Source organism: Lepidochelys kempii, chromosome 17 (genome assembly GCF_965140285.1).
Source record: "Lepidochelys kempii isolate rLepKem1 chromosome 17, rLepKem1.hap1, whole genome shotgun sequence".
Classification (NCBI taxonomy): domain Eukaryota; kingdom Metazoa; phylum Chordata; order Testudines; family Cheloniidae; genus Lepidochelys; species Lepidochelys kempii.
This window is the reverse complement of record NC_136396.1, coordinates 1196132-1213228: the sequence shown is the minus strand read 5'-3', so window position 1 is coordinate 1213228 and position 17097 is coordinate 1196132. Positions and strand designations below refer to the sequence as shown.

The window sequence follows — 17097 nt, the reverse complement described above, 5'->3', positions numbered from 1 at the left end:
TGTTTGTAGGACCCTTCCTCTTTTGCTTCAGAAGTTGGAAGGTGTGTAATGAAGAGACACAGGATTGCAGGCAGAAAAAGGATTATTTCATAGTTAGGCAGTTAAATGCCACCCTGGAGAACTGGATTCTATCTCTGCCTCTGCCACAGAATTCCAGTGTGATGCTGGGCAAGTCACTGAAACCAAACTTTTCACAGGGGATCAGTAATTGTATGTGTCTCATTTTCTGGGGGCCCAACTTGATAGCCTGGGGTCTCATTTGCAGCAATGCTGAAAACTCACAGTTGCAATGGAAGTCAATAGGAGCTGTGTTTTAAACATGTACAGTCAATATAATGCTAAGTACTCTCAAAAATATCAGGTCCTTGGTGTCTCAAATTGGGCACCCAAAATTAGTGGAATTTTTGACCTTAATCTCTGTGCCTCAGCTCACTATCTGTAAAATGGGGATAATACCGTCCCCATACCACATAGGGGTGTTGTGAAGGTTAATTAATTAATGTATGTGAAGCACTCATACTGTAGTGATGAGTGCCATAGAAAAACCCATGAAGAAATTAATAATTCTGTATCCAGTGCAGTTTGAATAATGGACAGTAAATAAGGCCAGGGCCAAACATTGTACAATGAGGATAAAAGCAAATTTGGAATAGCTGCTCTTTAAGTGTACATTGTCCATCCTCTGTGCACTGAATGAGGCTGGGGTCCTGTGGAAAAACATAGTATGCAATCATGTAATTAGACCATATCATAATGCATGCACAAAGGAGGGCTGAATTAAGGTTGCACAGGCAACCTTCATCCTGGTCATTTCCTGACTTTTGAGTGCTTGGCTTTATAACCTTAATAATCATAGAATCTGAAATGTCAGGCTGAAAGGGACCTTGAGACGTCATTGAGTCCAGCCCCCTGCGCTGAGGCAGGACCAAGTAAACCTAGACCAGCCCTGGCCCTTGTTTGTCCAGCCTGTTCTTAAAAACATCTAGAGATAGGGATTCCACAACCTCCCTTGGAAGCCTGTTCCAGAGCTTCACTACCCTGAGAGTTAGCGAGTTTTTCTAATATCTAACCTCAATCTCCCTTGCTGTAGATTAAACTGATTATTTCTTGTTCTACCTGCAGTGGCCATGGAGAACAATTGATCACAGTCCTCTTTATAATAAGCCTTATCATATTTGAAGGCTGTTCTCTGGCCATCCCTCAGTCTTCTCTTCTCAGGACTAAGTATGCTCAGTATTTTTAATCTTTCCAAATTGATCTGGGTTTCTAGACCTTTTATCATTTGTGTTGCTCTCCTCTGGAGTTTCTCCAGTTTGTTCACATCTTTCCTTAAGTGTGGCTCCCAAAATTGGACACAGTATTCCAGCTGAGTATGATGGGATAATTACCGCCCTCGTCTTACATAGAACACTCCTGCTGATACACCCCAGAATATTAGCCTTTTTTGCAACTGCATCACATTGCTGACTTGTATTCAATTTCTGATCCTCTATAACCCCCAATTGTTTTCAGCAGTACCTACCACCTAACGAGTTATTCCCCATTTTGTAGTTGTGCATTTGATGCCTAAGTGAAGTATTCTGCACTTGTCTTTATTGAATTTCATTGTGTTGAATTCAGAACAATTCTCCAATTGTTCTTTCACAGTTTTTTTGTGTGTGTAATTATGTGAAAAGGATGTTGAAGTTTATATTTTTTCTGCTAAAGATACTATATTGTGCTATATTATAATGTGACTGAAACACAAGACGAAAGAGTATCCAAATCAAATCCTGCGAGCAGAGTTTGTAGCCTCCCTGAACCAGTGCGGCTCATTTGAGAGTTTACATACTCTGTGTGGGCTGCACTCTGCTAGCAGAACTTCTAAACTCTAACAGACTTTGGGCAGAGTTTTTAAAGTCCACTGGAATATCTTAGCATGATCACAATTTAAAAGTCTATAGTGACTAATTCCAAGATTTGAACTTAACTTTGTCAGAAGTAATCATAAACACTAAGTGTCCCCCAGGACTTTTAAAGATTCTAGACCAAATCATTCTTTAAAAACAATTTTCCAAAAGAAAAAAAGTTCCAAAACTTTTAAAAAGGGAAACACACCTTATTTTTGTCCCATAGCTCAGAAATGCCTTGTCCTGTTGACTTATAAAACAAAAAATCCTGACAGTGTTTCCTCAGTCTCAAGACAAATCTTGAAAAATAGGAGAAAAGGCATTTTTTGAGAAAATCAGGAGGGAAGTTAAAAGTTGAGCATAAAATGCTTCCTGAGTTGAGGCTTAAAGCATGTGCTTAAGGTTAGGCACATAGGTATGGACTTTAAGCACGTGCAAAAATGCTTTGCTGAATCGGGGCCATCATCTGAAGCAAGTTACATTTTTACTGTAATTCAGTAACACATTTTCGTGATAGACCTACAAGTCTGTCTATCCAGTGAGGTCCTCATTGCTGTAGTATTCCAGGTGCCCCATCAGTTGTCTAAGGGGACTTAGCTGGAAAGGTTTCAGAGTAACAGCCGTGTTAGTCTGTATTCGCAAAAAGAAAAGTTAGTCTCTAAGGTGCCACAAGTACTCCTTTTCTTTTAGCTGGAAAGGTAAGTGTCCAGCTCAGAAACAATGGAAGTTACTCAGGGAAGGGACCTGTGGTTCCCATTTGGTTTTGTAATTTAAAAGACGCAGTGCTCTCCAAATAACTCGGAGTCTCTTAGTGCAGTGAACAGGTTTCAGAGTAACAGCCGTGTTAGTCTGTATTCGCAAAAAGAAAAGCATGAGGCATGGGAGGAGGTATTTTTTCATATTCTCTGTGTATATATAAAGTCTGCTGCAGTTTCCACGGCATGCATCCGATGAAGTGAGCTGTAGCTCACGAAAGCTCATGCTCAAATAAATTGGTTAGTCTCTAAGGTGCCACAAGTACTCCTTTTCTTTTTAGTGCAGTGAAGAGTTCTTACCTGGGTAGGAACGAGCAGCGGGAGAGGAAGAATCAGTAAAGGTACTAGCAAAGCAATCAGATAATTCCTGTGGGTCACAATCACTCTCCACACAGCAGTCATGGTGCTGGAACTAGCCCAGTGAAGAAACGTGCACAGGTCTGTTCATGGGGATTATATAAAGGCTCTGAAACATTAAACATTGACCTTGGCAGGTAGGGTGTTGTTTTTAGAACCGTGATCAGGGTGAAAGAGAAAAGAGAACAAAGAAAGGAGGGGCAGAGAAGGAAGGACAGGCCAGGAACTTTCTAAAAGGGAAATCTTTCTGATGCTTGATAAATTCAGCAGAGAATTAACTCACTGTGGCCCAACCAGTCTCAGAGGGAGACTGCAGAGATCCCAGCCTTCCTACTTCATACCCTAGGAAGAGAATTGGACTCCTTTTGTGGTGTAATTATTGCATCAGGTAATTAGGCTGTAAGGTTTTTACAGTAATTAAACCATAAAATGAGCCCAATTTGCTGCTCGTGTAAACTTGCACAGCTCCACTTACTGTTAGAGTGGCACCAGCTTACACCAGCAAAGTATGTTGCCCCTACTCTGGTCAGGCAATGTTACCCCACAAGAGCCTGGTTCTGAACTCCTCACTCACACAGAACCTCCTTGAAGGGTTGGCCTGGAGTTAGACGTTCAGGATTGGGCCCAAAGTCACAAAAACTGGGATGCACTAGGAGCTTTTCTACACAATGCCTTAGTCTGCACTGGCTTGGATGCACATTCCAATGTGCAATAGCGTGTCACACACTCACTGACCCAGGTGGATCCTGCTGATGTGCACTACGTTTATTGATGCACATTAAAATAGCACTGTTTGAAACAGGAGTATATTAAAGTGCACTAGGGAACTTCAGCAGGGCCCACACAGGCCAGTTAGGGCACAACATGCTAGCATGCACTAGAATTTACATCCCAAGTAGTGTGGACTAAGACCCTGTGTAGACAAGCTCTACATTTCTTTGCTTCTGAGACAATGGAAGGGACTTCACATTGATCTCACTAAGAAATGGATGGAATTGTTGCTAGCAGGCTGGTCCCTACTATGGTATCACCGACAGTGGAAGAAGGTGATGCCCTCAGGGAGCCCTTTAGGAACAATATTACTGAGACTAAAATGTCTACGTTATAACGTTCAATCATGTCGGAAGAGGGTTGTCAAGACTTGAGTTATCTGGCACAGTGGTAGCCAGGAGTGAGTCAACAGCACACACCACGACAAATCATGGCCAGCAACTTGTTGCTAAGTTGAGTCTTCACAATCACATTCAAAGGAAACACAATAATATTACTTAATGTAGACAAGTCCTTATGCAAAACAGATTCAGGGAAACCTGGGGTCCTTGTGAAGCCGTTCATTTAAATCTCACAGCTTCCAGGTGCCAGATTCAGTGTGCATTCTTCTTCAAACGTCTTTGCTACCACTGCAAGAATGCTTCAGAAAGGCTACATGACTGGCAACAGTTCGTACAGGATATGTTCTGTGTAAATCACAAGGCTGGCGTGTCTGGGATCTTAAAAGACTTCAGTCTCAGATTTTTTCCACCTCACATGGACACTTGCTCTTTAATGGCATTTTGAGGTCTATCAAGTTGAAATGTTGACTGTCTTTGAAAACAGTGCTAACAGAGGATAGCTTTTCTCTTTGTTCCCAATATAACTGATGAAACACAGTGACATAGAAATGTGGCCAGAAACATATGTGTTTTCCTTAAAAAGCCAGCTCAAGATACTGGATATTGAGGTCCATGCCACAAAAGCAACATCTGAAATGGAGGACCAATTTGAGTTCCTGATTCCAGAAAGGATCTCTATTCGGGACAGCACTGAAGGACACGCCAACATTTAAGTATGTAGTTAAGTCCCACTGAACATGCTCCAGTACTGTCCTGAACAGGGATGGACATAAACATAGACTTTCCTAGAGTAAGGCCTGAAGCATTAGTACAGTTCTGGCACCAGCAAAACAGCTACAAATAATGTCATGAAACCCAATATCCAATGTGCAAAGACACTGGGGAAAATCAAACACAAGAACCTCACTGCCTTCAGAGGAACTCCCACAACTCAGAGTCTGAAAAGGGCTAGTGCCATGGTTGTACTGATTGTGCAGAAAACCCTGTGTCAACTTTTTGTTTTCTTGGGTGATGAGGTTAAGAGGGACCCAAAGGAACATTTCAAGCCTTAAAATGATGCTAGAGTAATCTCTTGTAATGTCAGAGCACACAACAGGAATTCTTGGTGGAATACACAATAAATAGATATAACACAGGTAAAGGCTCTTTGCATTGATTTCATTGTTCCTCTTATGTCTATATAGTGACATAAATATCCATGTCAATTTATCTGTTTTATAAAGCATCTGCAAATAGATATCATCTGCACTAATGTAAATTTCCTTCCAGGGTATCTGCTTGGTTGCTTTACTGAGATCAATAACGGACACATGATTACAGCTTTGTATAAAATTTCTTAGCAATGAATCTTAACTTGTAACTACAGTAAAGGTGGACTACACAATGTGCTGTCTGTCAGTGCAGCAGGTCAAGGAGAGAAACAAGCTCTAGAAATCAGTCACTGATTCACGAACTTCCACTTGAAGTGAAATACAGCTGCAGGAGCCCTGCCTTAATGACTGCATATCTTGTAATCACCACTCATGGACACTGTCTGGGACACAGAGTAGGACACACAACTACAAGATAATACACGTGTCCAAGATTTCAGCAAGATTGTAGAAAAAATTGTATAATGTTCACTTCTATTGTTTGAGAATCAGTGTGTGATCATGTAATTAAAGACTATATCATAATGCACATGAGCAGAATAAATCTTCACTTTGGTGCTTAATCAAGCAACCTAGCATTCTTTAATCTAGTGGTTTTCTCAAAATAGTATCCTATGCACATCTGCCATGATATTAATGTTGTGTTTCTACAGTAATATCACCAACATTTGTTTTATTGGAAAGTTATTTATTTTGTGTTAGGAGGAATTATGAGTTTTGAGAGTTTTCCACAGAAACTAGCAGGCCCATTAAACTCACCGATTACTGTATGGTTACTTCTTAAAAATGTCACTCTTGTAAACTAATCTCAGTTGTTCAGAAGGCCAAAAGGGAAGATACGTTTTTAATCTTGCCTTTTTTTTCATCCAGTCACTGGAGAGAAATGATCATGTCACTGCAGGACAGTCTCTTGGTTGAATCAGGGCACTGGCAGTCAGGATACCTCAGTTTTGTTCTAAGCTCTTGGTGGCAATGCAGCACCCTGGTAAGACGGGGAGTAGGAGGCAGGAGGCTGAATTAATTAATAGTATTTGTATAAAGCTCTAAGATCCACAGATGGCAGATGTTAAGTAACTTCATTACCCAGCACAGCTACAATTTCATTGTGCAATTTACAAGCCCAATGCCTGAATGCTCTGAAAGAACCAGCGACCTCCTGCTGCAATGAGATTACTTTCCAGACCCTGCAATCAGTCATTTGTCATTTTTTTCCAAAACTTTAATTGTCCAAAGAAATATGGTGGCTGTTGATGTAATATATACAGGGCCTACTTCACTTACATTATAAAAACAGCCTGATTTCATAAGCAGGATGGAAGAAGCAGAAAGCGCAAGTGCAGTGGAAAGGAAGTTCTAAGGACAACAAGAAATTAATTTCAATTTAGCATAAGTCTGTGTTTGGCAACAGCCATAAATAAGGGGCAAGCAACTGATAAATGCAGAGGGACATTGTTACCACACAAAGAGTTCATAAGGGAAACAGGATTTTAAAAAAATCTCATACCTACCTTTACATAACAGTTGATAGCAATTAAAGTGAATAAGAATGCTCTGGTCATGGAACTGCAACAAAATCTGCAATTAGGAAACTACAGGGCCAGAGTCTTTGCTCAGGCCAAGCTGTGCTCAGTGTAGGACCAAGAGTGGGTATGCAGATAGAGGCAGCTTTAAACTGCCTTTATTCTTGCCTAGTCCTGCATCTGACCCCATCCCCGGCTTAATTTAGACCAACCTGCCCATCTGCCCATGGCTCCAAGGGACTCCTGGATCAGCCAATGGCCAGGCACAGAGGGTGACATAAGAACTGTCATAGTGGCTCATCACCAACAAAGGATCCCTCAACAAAGAATTCTCCTAGGGCAGTTAAAATGGGTTTATGGATGCTTTGAGCTCCTAGAACTGGAGAAAAGCAAGTCAGATTGCTCCCTTGATTCAGGCTCACTGTGTGCAAGAGGAACATCCTGTTGTGTTAAATAATCAATAGTCCCGAGTTTTAACATCTCCATCTTCTTAGGAAGGGCTTTAGACTGAACTATCATCCGTACACTTTAGCATCTTCTTAACTTGAAGTAGTGTACAGCAGTGGTTCTCAACCAGGGGTCCAGGCCTCCTGTGGGCCACAAGCAGGTTTCAGGGGGTCCGTCAAGCAGGACCAGTGTTAAACTCACTGCGGCCTAGGGCAGACAGCCAAAGTCCCACTGCATGGGGCTGAAGCCTGGGGCCCTGAACAACTTAGCTTCATGGGGCACTGGGGCCATGGGCAATTGCCCTGCTTGCTACCCCTTAATGCCAGACCTGGCTTTTATAGGCAGAAAACCAGTTACTGTGGCACAGGTGGGCCTTGAAGTTTTGATAGCATGTCTGGGGGGGACTGTGAAAGAAAAAGGGTGAGAACCCTGCTGTACAGTATCTGAGTGTATTGATGGTGGGAAAGAGGGAAACTGTATTATAAACCAGGAGACTGGCCAACGGCAAAGAAATTTCTTCATTATAGCACTTTATGCTTTTATTTCCTACGTTTGCCATCAGACTCCAAAAGGAAGTTTTATTCCCAGCTCTCTGTGGCTAGTGGGAAGGTCAGCTCTCAGCTGCAGGCCTGTCTCTGGGACAGAAATGCAAAAAGACCTCAGCTTACAAATACTTCTTCTTCCTCCATAGCCACACATCCCTGGAAGCTCCATTTCCACTCCTTATTTCGACCGAAGCTCCCACAATTCTTCTGGCTGAGATGAGGTGCTGTACATGGGTGTCTACCTGCTGAGAGGTGAGTTGGTGGTGGCATTTGGCAATAGTGTAATTAGGGGTCCTGCAGCTCTCTCCATCCAGAGCTTGTGGTTAGTGGGTAAAAGCCGCATATGCTTCCTGGGGAAAGCAACTGCAGGGGTAAACACACAAACATTATTCTCCCTCGAAAGAAGGATAACCTACTATTTCTGTATATCAGCTGGGGGCTCAGGATAGACTCTTCCTGGCCTTGCATTCCTCTCCATTCTAATTGCTGAAACTACAAAAATACTGTAGCAAACATGTACAAGAATTCTAAATATCAGGCTCTTTTTGAAGATGAACATCTCCAGCAATAATGTCATCCACCTGAAGTGAAGGACAAACGGGCCTTGCCCTAGCTCTAGTCTAGGGACCAGGTGTTTTGACCTGCAGTTGAGGGGATCAGCAATCAGCAGCACCAGTGAGATCCCATGGGGAGTGGAGGGGAAGGAATACAGTGGGCCAGATTCTCAGCTGGTGTAAATTGGCATATATTCATTGACTTGAGTGGAGCAACAACAGTTTACACTAGCTGAGGATCTGGCCCAATTACATAAACTAGAGAGCAAAACAGGTCACTCTAATGCTTATCTAAAGGCCACAGTCTGAAATGTCAGATGATCCAGCAAAATGCTCTTCTGAGAGGGACAGACAGCCTAAAAAATTACTTGTTTTCCTCATGCACTGTGAATTGCTATGCAGACTCATGAGGAGATGCTGCCCACCTTGGGGTAGCCATTCCGTGACCTCATATGTGTGCTGTGCAGGAGTCGACACATGGACAGGACATTGCTTTGAGCTCAGCTTTCCAGGGCCCAGCATTTTTTACTTTCCTGAAATACAGCATTCTCCAGGTAACGGGTCACAAATCTCCAGATACAGCCAGGCTGGAAGGAAGATGAATGCTACTTAAATATCCTCAAATCTGAAAGTAACTCAGCCAGAAACTGCTACAAGTTAAAGCTGCTAAGTTATATTCAGCCTTTAAAAATAAGTTCAAATATTATGTAGGCCTGGCTTGACATAAGTAACTTGCTTCATTTCTTAGTGGGCATAATTGGGAAGATGAATGGAAGGTTCAGTTGTAAATAGGGGCTTGACAAACAGTATGCTGGAGTCCAGGATTTCTGTACTAGCTAGACAAGAAACGACAGCTTTATGCTAGGGACTATGGACAAGATAAACATGGAATATAAAGATCAGGTTCCACATGAACAGCATATTGACAGAGCACACTGTCTGGGATTGGTTCCTGCAAAGTAACTAAGCCAATCCAAAAATGTGTGGTGTAATGTACAGCAAATGCAATGTAACATATAAATGAACACAAAGGAAGAGGTTATCTGTGTAACTCTGGATGTGTGGAATGCCAGATACCCACCCCCTATGGTTGAGTCTGATCAACTCAGCGTAGCTTTGCTGTATGCCAAGTAAGGAACCTAAGTGACAAAATCCAGAGTCAAACTGAATGTTTTGGAATGACCTGACATGTTCTCCCAGCACTAGACAAGGTGTTGGGGATAAGCCAAATGGAAAAGGTCTCGGAGGGAATCCCAACATATTATATTTTAATTGAAATTATTCCTGAATAACCTTAACAACAATCTGACTCTCCAGACATTTGTTTATTTCAGTTACTAACTATAACTTTCTTTTACAGCTGTAGTTTGAGAGGGGGGAAAACATTTTAATAAATTGTCAGTTTATCTTAAATGTATTCATCAGTCACTAACGTGAATGTGCTTGAATGCTATGTTATAATTAAGTAGTGACACAACAGTAAGTTCTGTGATTCTGTTCATAAGCAATAGAGAAATGTGAATGTTCAAAGTTCCATCTCCTTAGCTTTGCAACATACATTATTTTTGCCACCAAGAAGTATGCGAAGTACAGCAAGTCTTCTTCATAAGCAAACACAGCTATATCATTTGTGGTAAAATTGCTGAAACAGATTTTTTATTGTCATGGTCATTACCTGATAGCTAGCCTGTAACAAACTCCTTCATTGTCAAACATCATCTTGTTGAAGATTAACCTGGCTAAGATAAAAACTTAACTTTTTCATCAATAAAACTATGCAAATTCACACCTTGTTGGGTCATGAACTCATTGAAGATTAATTAGTTCATCACCAGACAGGGCCCAGTCCCACAAATGGTCAGAAACACGCTGAAGTCCCTTGGATTTCTTGTGTTGATCACTAGTTTAGGCCCTCAATTTGTAAGAAAATCTATAACAGGCTTTTGTTTTTTATTTTGAACTTGTGTTCTTCAAAACTAGCTTATGAACTAATCAAAAGGAGAAAGTACAGGGGAAGTTACATGGCATAAGTTTAAGTATTTGTTGCCCAAAAAAGACACAGTGCCAATTCCAACACAATGTGTAATATAATGTAAATTAGGCCCTGATCTGCAGAACACTTGCACGTGTGCTTACCTTTACTTCCTTGATTTGATGGCTTTAAACATTCCCCTTCCCCCTCAGATTCCAAAATCAGAGGGGCCCAGATCCCCAAAGCTATTTAAGCCCCTACTTTCCACTGAAATACTTGTATGGGTCTGGACCTGGGTATCTAATTCTTAGGTGCTTTTGAAATTTCATCCCAGCTCTGCAGGCTCTATCCCTATGGAACTAGACTCCTGCCTTGACTGGAAGAGTTCACAGAGCAGGGTGATGGCTGCCCTATCAGATCCCAGATAAAGAGATCATTAGAGCTGAATGCAATTTATTCCTTACAACTGTTTTTCCCCCATTTTAAAAACAGGCTTTTTCAAAACTCAAGACTTTTGCAAAGATTTTCTTTTCAGCAAAACTTGTGTGTTCCTTTGTCAAAACCAGAAATGCTGACATCTGTTTTTCCCCTTCTCCTTTTTCTGCCACTGAATGCACCAGAAGGTGTAGGGGGTTTTTAGTTTCACTTTTCCTTTTTCCCCCTTCGCTACTTTGCAACTTTCCCAAAGCGGAGGGAATGGGAGAAGGTGAAGAGTGGTAAAAGGAGACAACTGGAGGAAATGACTCCTGGCCCCCTTTCATTGTACTGCCTCGCTCCCAAAAGGGGTGGGAGGGGAATGAACTGAAGTGGAAGCTGTGCTCCCCGCTACCGCGCACACGGGCGGGAAGGGCAGAGCCCAGGGCACTGGTTAAATGCAGACGGGCAAGAGGGGTTGAGCCTGGGCACGGGGGTTCGTTGCGGGGAAGGGCTGAGCGCATTGCCCGGCAGGGCGGAACCCAGGGGCGCTCGGTCCCCGGCAGCCCCGCGCTCTCCCCATGGAGGCCGTCCCACGCTCTGCGCCGGCCAGCACAGGCGGCTCCGGCCGCCGGGCATGCGGGGCCTGGGGGGGAGGCGTCTGGCAGCCGCGGCCCCGGCCCTCTCCCGTCCGCTCCGGGCGGGGCCTGCCTCCCCTCCGCCTCCTGCCTCTGCGGGCGGCGCGCCGCGCTCCGCCGGCCCCCGCCATGGCCGACAGCCCGGGCCCCGCTGGCGGCGGGCGGCCGCGCTGCCCCCGGGCCGCCCCCGCGGTGGAGCCGGTTCTCTTTCTGGGCACCGTGGCGCTGGCCCTGCAGGCCCCGCTCTGCACCCAGTACCTGTGGGACCGGCTCGGGGCCGAGCTCGGCTACAACGGCTCCGCGGCCAGCGGCGCGCCCGGCTGCGGCAACGCGAGCGGCGCGGGGGACCCCCGGCAGCAGGTGGGCGGTGCGGGCGGTGCGGGGCGCGGGCGGGCGGTGCGGGGCGCGGGCGGGCAGCCCGTCGGGGGGCAGGGGCCCCTTGCGCTCCGACTGCTGTCGGTGGGGGGGTGCCCGAGAGCGGGCCCAGCCCTGGGACCCCAGAGGTGCTGGAAGTAGGGGGGCTGGGGCTGCGGCCCCACCCCCGGGCTTGCCGTGGCCCCATTGTACACAGGGTTCAGGGGCTGCCCCACAACCCCTCTGTGCCCAGCCAGGCAGAGCTGGGAGGAAGCTGGGCCATATTTTCGCAGCTCCGGCACCTCACTCAGACCCGAGGTGATGGGCCGGGTACATAGACCTTGAGGGACAGATATTGTGCCTTCCAGGGGCCTCACCTGCCTGTGTCTGTTCTCCTGTCTCAGGAAGTGGAGACCTTGGCCTCCCATTGGAACCTCTACATCAACCTGGCAGGCTTCTTTGTGGGTCTCTTCTCCGTGACTCTCTTTGGACCATGGAGTGACAGCGTGGGTCGGCGTCCCACACTCATCCTGCCTGCTGTGGGCATGGCCTTGCAGGCTGCCATCTATCTCCTTGTCATGTACTTGAGGCTGCCTGTTGGCTACTTCCTGCTTGGGCGCATTCTCTGTGGCCTTATGGGGGACTACAACCTGATCCTGGCCAGCTGCTTTGCCTACGTGGCGGACATCAGTGACCAGCGTTCCCGTACGTTCCGTGTAGCCATCCTGGAGGCGTGCCTTGGCATGGCAGGCATGCTGGCCAGCATCATTGGAGGGCAGTGGCGCAAAGCTCAGGGCTACATCAATCCCTTCTGGCTCGTGTTTGCTGTCAGTCTTGCCACTGCCCTCTATGCTGCTCTTTGTCTCCAGGAATCGGTGAAGGAGAGGAAACCAGCCAAGCTGTTCACCCTCAGTCACTACGTGTCTGTGTACAGGCTGTATGTAGCCCCAGGGTACCAGAGATCCAGGCAGAAGCTTGCTCTCTACTCTCTGACTTTCTTTCTCATTGTCACCATCCACTTTGGAGCCAGGGACATCTTTGTCCTATACGAACTCAGCTCCCCTCTCTGCTGGGGCTCGGATCTGATTGGCTATGGCTCAGCGGCTAGTTACCTGACTTACCTGAGCAGCCTGGCAGGGCTGCGGGCACTGCAGCTGTGCCTTGAAGACACCTGGGTAGCAGAGTTAGGATTGCTCTCCAACATCTCGGGCCTGGTTGTGATTTCACTTGCTTCCACGACACTACTGATGTTCACAGGTGATGCTGAATCCCTAAGTCCAGGTAGCACAGTGTCCTAGCTTAAAAATTGCCAGAGGAGTGAGGAGAGGATGGCATCCTCTTGGAAAGACAGAAAGGCAGAAGAGACGTCTCCAAAGTATCCATATACCAAAATTGCTGAGATCAGCAGCCTGTCACACCTTGTATTTACTGTCCCCACCGGGCGGTGGTGCTGCAGGTAGAGGGAATCGCTACAGACAGTTGTAGACTAACCAAAAGCCACACAAACAAGGTATCTTAAGCTACCCTCAAAGGGGCCCTAGAAGAAGGTGGGCTGCAGGGCGCGCATGGGCTAATGGCAGGAGGATGGCAGGCTCCTTGGCAGCTACAAGTGTTTTATTTGTGGGGTTGGTTTTGTTTTAAGCTAGCAATGTTATTCCACAGGTAAGGAAACCTCCTGGGTGTGTCTTATTTCTCACTCACAGGTTATGGAATCCTGTTTCTTTCAATGGCAGCCACTCCAGTGATCCGGGCAAAGCTGTCCAAACTAGTGGATGAGAAAGATCAGGGTAAGTGATCAACCCGTATAAGCCACAGCAGGCTCCGAAACATCCAACCTAGTGATGTCCACGTGACACATTAAAAACCAAACAACCCAAGGAGTGTGCCTCAGCCTCTCCCGGCAGGAGGCACCAAAAGGACCAGGTCAGGTAAACTCAGCGCTCTTCTGATCCCTCGTCCTGCTGGCATATGCACACATCTCCAGGCCCTGCACAGGACAGTCATTCTGCAGCATTGTGAGCAGTTTTTCTAGGCAATACAGTGAACCTACTTGGGACTAGAATGTGCCGAGGAAGATATAGTCAAAGAGAAAAGCAGCACGTTAAATCTTGGGGCTGGGTCACTTATGACCTCCCACTGGTCGCAAAACCTTTCACGGGAACTGGAGTTAGAACGGGTTGAAAAATAAACTCTGGAAACACTAATAACCCAGGGTATGGCTTTGGTCTGCGTGAGCTGGCAACATTTGGAAGAACTCGGCGCTAGTAAAGGATGTGACCACAGGACGTAGGGTTACCCTTCTCCATAACGCTGGGGAGACCTGGGCCTCTCTGCCTCCTGTACACGGACCTGGCTGGAAATGCCACTGCAGAGTCAGGAGAGGGGAAGACGGGCTTAGTGCAGTGTAGCCCAGAAATGGCTTCCCAGTGATTAAATGAAAGCGCTGGTTCCTCCAACCGGCTAATGTGGGCCCCTCTTAGAGTGAAGCTAGTGTAAATTTGATTCCAAGGTTATAAAACTAAACCTGCAGATCTCTGCTGTGTTTAATATTTATTGGGTGATAAAATGTGCTTGGCACTTACGTTTAGCTAGTTTCTGCCTCGGGGGATTTACAGTCCGTCTGATGCAGTATCCAGATTCAGCACTGTGGTGAGTGCAACTTATGGAGGGCAGTGGAGTTATCCTACTTACACTCGTGCTGAACTTGGCCCATCATACCTATCTCAGCTCCCAGCCCTTGGCACCTGCACTGCAAAGAAAAAGGGCCACCTTCTGATCTGAGTGGAAATATTTTAGTAAGGTCCAGATTGCCTTATTGAAATGTACCGAGATGGTCAGGTGTGTTCAGTCTAAGGGTGGCCAAAAGGGGAGCCTCATTGCTAAGCTCTGACGTTGGTGTCTTTCCAGGTGCTCTTTTTGCCTCTGTTGCCTGCGTGGAAGGTCTCTGCTCGCTTGTGGCCACAGGAGTGTTCAACTCTCTCTACCCTGCAAGCCTGCACTTCATGAAGGGATTCCCCTTTCTCTTTGGGGCAATAATTCTGCTTGTTCCAGCTGCTCTTGTTGGGTAACTAAGATTCTGGTCTTATAACTCAGTCTAAAAGCCTTTGTATGTGGCTCTGTAGTTGCTGGTGGGGTCTCTTGCAGGACACTGGCTTGTAATAGGCCTTTACAAGGCTTGTTCTAAATGCTGCTAATTGGAAGGAATTTGGTGCCACAGTAGGCCGATGTCCAAGTTTCTCAACTGGGGAAACCACTGCCCAAGTTCTCTCTTGGCTCACAAGTAAACTGATTTCAGTGGGGTTCTTCCTACTCACTATGTGTCCACATTGCAACATTTCCACACACACATCCCCCGCACTCCATGTGCGTGTGGATGGTGGGGGGCGGAAGCGGCTCAGAACTGAGTTACATTTCAAGAGCTGAACGTGTGGAGTGGAATTGCAGGGGGTATGCCAGGTCAGGATTGAGGCACATTGTCACAGTTACGTATGTAATCCTCATGCGTTGCCTGCCTGCACTGTGCTGGCACGAGCTACTAGCTGTCATTCCATTAAAACATGACAGTTTATTTTTCTTACTTATATCTCCCTGAGCTTTGTGCTGTCCCAGAGCTCAGCACCAATCCACAGAAGGACTGTGAGGAGAGGTGGAGAGCTCAGAGCCTGGGCAAAATATTGCTCTTTCACCGCTTCCTCCAGCAGCTGCTGTAGGGAAGAGCTTGAGTACACTCAACAGCTTGTCATCCTTCAGTTGCCCTGCTGGTTAAAGCAAGAGAAGCGAGGTTGCTTTTGACGAGGTTGCTTTTGACGTTGTCAGTGGTGGTGGCTCTGGCTGGGAGGCCGGGGTGGGGCTTATAGGAGAAGTGCAGTAACTGCTGGACCTGTGGAGTTTTTCTCGCAGGGCCATTTCCTCTCTCTTTCCTTGAGATTTTAAAGCCCTGGCTTTGTGTAGGCAGAGTTCTGACACTGTCCTTTCTCTCTTAGGTGGATAGAAATCTCGGACACGACACCCGAATATGGTCACTTTACGGATGCTTCCTGATCCCTCACACAAGCCTAAGCACTGATTCACCAAAAGAAAATTATTTGTGTGGCTGAGCAAGCCGGTTGGAAAGCTGCTGCTTATTCTGCTGGGAAGATCTGACCAATGAGCGTACAAAATCTCTAAGGTTCTTGCTTATTTAAAGTTCCAAGTAGCTGGAAATCATAGCTTTAATCAGCCAGTAAAAACCTGATCCTGCCAGCAGGGTTAGCGCCTCATGGTCCTGCTGGCTCGGCCTGTCTGGGAAAACACAAGCAATTTTAAAAGTAAAGGAGTAGAAAGAGATGCTGCTGATGCCCATTTGCAGGTGACAGAGGAGTGAGAACTAATAGGCCAGGCTGGGTGGCCCATGGGGGAATGTGCTCTCCTGCTGAGGGGTTGGGGGCAATGCCAGGGCGCAAATTCCCCTCTGAACAGAGGGCACTCTACCCTGTTGAGTGGCCAATAAGCCATTAGTGTGGAAAAAGAAACTCATGACCAAACTCACCTCTCCCTCCCGGAAGAGATGGCACCTGAAGAGCAGAACGGAAGTAGAGGAAGCCCAGCACTGGCTGAATAGATTGTAGAGGGAGAGAGGCAGGCCCGGGCCCCCGTCTGCACCCAAACTGCTTGGGTTGTTTGGTTTTCAATGTGTCACGTGGACATCACTAGGTTGGACTTGTTCTGCACTTTACTGCTCAGGCCAGGCTCTTGTAGCAAGCTGAGAGTGAGAAATAAGTCTTCCTAGGAGTGCGTGTGAGCCTGGAGGGACATTCTCCCCTTCTGCCTGTTTAGCTGCAGAGCCCATTCATGGAAGAACTAATGGCAGTGCACACAAGTCCCATGGAGCTCGGCTGTTCTCAGCTGGCAGATGGGTGTTAGCATCAGCCGCAGTGCAGTGTGTGCCACAGAGGAGAAGCTGATGGGAGAAGTGCCAAGGCACGTTACACTGTGCCCTTCTCCTAGTGCCCTTCAGCCCAGGATTTCAAAGTTCTTTGCAAAGGTGGGCAGTTCAGGTTGGAAGCCTGAGGAAGATGGGTTAAAGCTAAACCTGTCCCCACATCCATAACTGTGGGCACCTAAATTCTATAACTGTGGATTAAGTGACTTCCTAAGGCCACAAAGTAAGCAAATGGCAGAGCCAGGATCAATCTCATCCTATCACTAAGCTGAGCTGGATGAGGGAGCAGGGCAGGGGGCTGTATTTGCAGGGGGGAGATCATACGTTCTGTGGGACGTAATCTGTCAGCAAGCGGACTGCTGCTTTGCTTCCCAGACAGTGGAAGGTGCCATCATGTTTTCACACTGTCACTTGCTCAGCTATCCCCTGCCGAGGTAGTAACGCCTCTCACCAATCCACGGTGTGCAA

At 46.4% G+C, this 17097-nt stretch overlaps 2 protein-coding genes and 1 long non-coding RNA gene across 5 annotated transcripts in view; 1 reads left to right on the top strand and 2 right to left on the bottom strand.

Annotated features, from left to right (window-relative positions):
* The window catches only part of SLC13A2 (solute carrier family 13 member 2), a 34377-nt gene extending 31196 nt beyond the window's left edge, over window positions 1–3181 (bottom strand). For all 3 annotated transcript variants that reach the window (XM_073315086.2, XM_078849265.1, XM_073315087.2), the window contains exon 1: window positions 2945–3181. In XM_073315086.2, coding sequence (XP_073171187.1) covers window positions 2945–3046 — 102 coding nt within the window. In that variant the 5' untranslated portion in view covers window positions 3047–3181. The remainder of the gene's footprint in view (window positions 1–2944) is intronic.
* A 3077-nt stretch (window positions 3182–6258) lies between these two features.
* LOC144929521 (uncharacterized) lies at window positions 6259–12530 on the bottom strand. The gene is made up of 3 exons (XR_013634780.1): window positions 12086–12530; window positions 8756–8917; window positions 6259–8139 (listed from the first exon to the last, which is right to left on the bottom strand). It is a non-coding gene; the product is annotated as an uncharacterized LOC144929521 (long non-coding RNA).
* On the top strand, window positions 11074–16532 carry SLC46A1 (solute carrier family 46 member 1). The gene is made up of 5 exons (XM_073315089.1): window positions 11074–11714; window positions 12113–12965; window positions 13412–13495; window positions 14616–14772; window positions 15692–16532. The coding sequence occupies exons 1-5, from the start codon at window positions 11298–11300 to the stop codon at window positions 15747–15749; spliced, it is 1569 nt and encodes a 522-aa protein (XP_073171190.1). The 5' UTR covers window positions 11074–11297; the 3' UTR covers window positions 15750–16532.
* Window positions 16533–17097: the final 565 nt, after the last annotated feature.

Bases quoted from the DNA above. Each gene is read 5' to 3' on its own strand.
- SLC46A1 (XM_073315089.1), top strand. From the start codon at position 11,298: ATGGAGGCCGTCCCACGCTCTGCGCCGGCCAGCACAGGCGGCTCCGGC. The intron at 12,966-13,411 runs GTGATGCTGAAT...TCTCACTCACAG, and splicing joins GACACTACTGATGTTCACAG to GTTATGGAATCCTGTTTCTT. The intron at 14,773-15,691 runs GTAACTAAGATT...TTTCTCTCTTAG, and splicing joins GTTCCAGCTGCTCTTGTTGG to GTGGATAGAAATCTCGGACA.